This window comes from Myotis lucifugus, unplaced genomic scaffold (genome assembly GCF_000147115.1).
Source record: "Myotis lucifugus unplaced genomic scaffold, Myoluc2.0 scaffold_127, whole genome shotgun sequence".
Classification (NCBI taxonomy): domain Eukaryota; kingdom Metazoa; phylum Chordata; class Mammalia; order Chiroptera; family Vespertilionidae; genus Myotis; species Myotis lucifugus.
In genome coordinates this window covers 2,116,396-2,120,165 of record NW_005871175.1, presented here as the reverse complement: position 1 = coordinate 2,120,165, position 3,770 = coordinate 2,116,396, and the positions used below count along the sequence as shown (strand labels likewise).

Below are 3,770 nucleotides of genomic sequence, written 5' to 3'. Positions count from 1 at the left end.
GCACCGTCGGCCCGAATCTGGTTTACTGCACACTTGCATTTGCATTCCACACCCTATACTACAGCAACTTTGTGGAGAGCCAGTTTCAGGCCAAGCTGAGGGATCCGGCAGGTGGGATCCCTCAGACGCCTTTTGAGCCATGGTGTCACCCCAGGTGCAGCTGGCCCGGGAGGGACTGTGGGAGTTTGGCTCCAGGGCATGTTTGGCCTGTCTCACCCAGGCCGCCCCACCCGCCACCTTCTAATTAATTTCCTTTCAATGTGCACGAATCCGTGCACTGGGTCACTAGTGAGCTACAAGCCTAGAGCTGCTTGAGTACACAAGTATAGGGAAGCAATACAGGAAAGTACAGAGATTGTTCACCAACAATGCATGTGTACACACACACACACACACACACACACACACACACACACCTTTCAAGGCCTGATGACCTTGAGTTCCTGAATCTAGGGAAGTCTGGAACACTATCATTCCTGGACTTTCCAGTTATAAGAGCCGACACATTTTAGGTTTCTTGTTTGTTTACTTAAGTCAGTTTGAGCTAGGTTTCTACAAGTTCCAATCAAGAGTTAATACAATTAGCCATGGCCGGTTTGACTCAGTGGATAGAACATTGGCCTGTGGACTGAAGGGTCCCCGGTTGGATTCATCCCTGGGTTGCAGGCTCCATTCCCAGTAGGAGGCATGTGGGAGGCAGCCAATCAGTGATTCTCTCTCGTCATTGATGTTTCTATCTCTCCCTCTCCCTTCCTCTCTGAAATTATATATATATATATATATATATATATATATATATATATATATATATTAAAGTTGTTTTAAAAAAAGAATTAATACAATTATGAAAATAAAAAATATAAGGTATAATTCATGAAAGGGTCCAGGGCTATCACAAAACAGGGTACAGAACTGGGCCCACACACCCTACCTGAGATAGAAAACATTTCCATCATTGCAAATGTTTCTGTTGGACATGATCTAAAATATTTCATTCCCATAGCAGTTCACTCATAGTGCCTTCTAGATGCCTTCTTTAGTACTAAGTGGCAGGGAGTATTATTAAAAATAGCTAATAACCCTAAAGGCACAGGGACTGGAAGCCCTCTCCTGGACCTGGCATTAAACCTTTATGGATCTGAGGAGATTTGGGGTATCTCAAGAAAGGGGTTGGAGTGAGGGGACACTTAGATATTAGGGGAATGGCATTTTTCTAATAAGTACCCAAGGACTTTAATATTCTAACTGATATGGCTAACTTGGTGTGTACTGGCTGCATCCAAGTCCTGTTAGCAGATATTATAGTTTCTTGTTTGGGTATCTGCTCCCCACCCCCCACCCCAGTGTGATCTTCTAGGGAGGGACGTTGTTTTATGATTGTTGTAGGTCTTGTGCCTACCTAGGTGCTCAATAGAGGTTTGTTGAATGGTGAATATGAAAGACAGTCCAGCATTGTTTAATTCCCTATTCTGGTATTTTTTTCTGATAGTTTCCTGCCTGGAATTAAATTGCAATATGGTCTCTTTTCACCCACTTTTCTGAAAAGACTTTTTATCCTTTCCAATATCAGTTGATTGAAGAAGAAAATTGTAAATTTTCTCTCTCAGGCATATTGTTGATATTTTAACTCACAGTGATTTTTTTTTCTCACTACAAAATGGATTTTAGAAATAAATCAAGATCCCAGAAACTTGTGATTGCTTTGAGTGGTAGCTTTTATCTCTGCCATCCTAAGAGATATGGTCCAATGGCCCAGAACACAAACAGAGAACTTTGAATTTCAGTTCTCCCACAGCTGTATGATTTGAACCATTTGCTAGGACATTGGGGTGTGGGTTCCCACACTTGACTGTAAAGACTGTGGTAGGGCCCACATCTGTCTATTGACAATGGTATTTTCAGTGCCTAGTGCCTCCTTGTTCACAGTAGAAACTGAAATACTTATTGAATAAATAAATTTATATAGAAGCAATCATACATATTGACCGATTAGGGATAATTTTTAAGCGATTAGCTTTAAAAATCATTTCTCTTAAACCAACTTAGGTCCTATTAACATCACATAGGAGAGCTTTCAATATTAAAGTGTGGGGGGGGGGCTGGTTAGTTATAATTTTTGGATGCTACTTTAGAGGAGAATTTAGGTGTATCGAAATTATTCAATTGCTTTTTCAGATGGCACCTCCCATTTATTTCCCATTCTTAAGTTCTCTGAAGGGATGTTTTACTTGTTTATTCGACTGCATTGGGAAAGCTCATCAGACCTGAAGTCAGTCTTAAAATGCCTGGGTTTCCCCTCTATTAGCTGTGGGGTCACTTTTGGAACTAAAATAATAAACGTATCTGCTCTACTTCACAAAGCTGCCACAAGCATGAAATAATATTCAGCGTAAGAAGGAACTAGAAAACCCTATACAGATACTGTTGTCGCCTTGGATAAAACACTTCCTAGGCAGTGGAACCTGGCTTAAGAGAATCATTTTACTGAGAATATTAAGAGAATAATTTTGCTCTTGGTATAGCTGAGAGGAACCCTGAGATCCCCACCCCTCTAACAGTCGCAGTCAAATAGAGAGGCAAAGAAACTGTACGCGGAAGGCGAGGGGAGGGAGGGAGGGAGGGAGGGAGAGAGAGAGAGAGAGAGAGAGAGAGAGAGAGAGAGAGAGAGAGAGAGAGAGAGAGAGAGACGCCCAGAGGGCTTAGCAAAGACTTTAGTGCAAAAGGGTTTAAAAACTCAGGCTCCCAGAGCAAACTTCACAAGGCACCCCTCCCCCACGCTAAACCCCGTCCCAAAAAAGGCTCAGCAGGAGCTTGTTGGGCGGAGGCCACTCAGACCAATAGAAACCAACTGTGCTCGTACAGGTTACGGAGCAGGTGGAGAAACTGAGCATAAAGAATCACATACGCTCAGGCTCAGCCTTTCACCGCGGTGCCAGGTGTCCTCTTGGTCCCCTTCGGCTAACAGGAATGAAGAACATCGAGGCCCAATCCCACCCCCTTCCCCAATCCAATCTGATCCCTGCACCACCTTCGCCGCCTGCAGCAAACAACCTGGAGCACGCTCGAGGGCCGGGCGGCCGACCTTTATTGTCTGGGGAGCACCTGCCAGGTGGCGGGCCCGTGTCCTCATGTGAGCTGGGTGCCCAGCTTCACAAAGCGAGCCGGCAGCACCCCCTCGCCCGGGCACCGCCTCTGGCGGCCGGAGCGCAGCACGGGGGAGAGAGGTGGAGAGAAGGGGCTGGGGGTCGGGAGCGGGGAGCACATGCCGGCTTGCTCCCCTCCTCCCCGCGGCCTCAGCCCCCGGGGATTAAACGGGTCGAGAGAACTGGGGCCAGAAGCGGACCGAGGGAGCAAGATCTGGGCGCGAGGGAGGGCCGCGGGAAGGGCAGGCGAGGAGGGGCGCCGAGAAGGGGCGTGGCCGGCGCGCAGGGGGAGGGCGCCGGGAGGAGGGGCTGCTCTCCACGCTCGCGGCTCTGGGGGCTCGGCTTTGCCGCGCTCGGTGCACTCGGGCGAGAGCTGGAACCTGGAACGGAGCTCAGGTCCCAGCGCAGCCACCGCGATGAGAGGCGCTCGCGGCGCCTGGGATTTTCTCGGCGTCCTGCTCCTTCTGTTCGGCCTCCAGACAGGTGGGCGAGCGCGGCGGCCACGGGGTCGCGCCCTCCTCCGCTGCCGGTGCCCCGGAGAGCTCCAACTCGCTGGGGTGTTCGGGAGAGGTGGCTCCCGGGCTTCCCAGTGCCCGTGCGTTACAGCCGCCGGGAAAGATTCGAGGC

General features: G+C 48.9%; 1 protein-coding gene across 2 annotated transcripts in view; it reads left to right on the top strand.

The window, feature by feature from the left end:
• Positions 1-3,384: 3,384 nt before the first annotated feature.
• Positions 3,385-3,770, top strand: part of KIT (KIT proto-oncogene receptor tyrosine kinase) — an 80,257-nt gene continuing 79,871 nt past the window's right edge. For both annotated transcript variants that reach the window (XM_006093960.3, XM_014460194.2), the window contains exon 1: positions 3,385-3,626. In XM_006093960.3, coding sequence (XP_006094022.1) covers positions 3,560-3,626 — 67 coding nt within the window. In that variant the 5' untranslated portion in view covers positions 3,385-3,559. The remainder of the gene's footprint in view (positions 3,627-3,770) is intronic.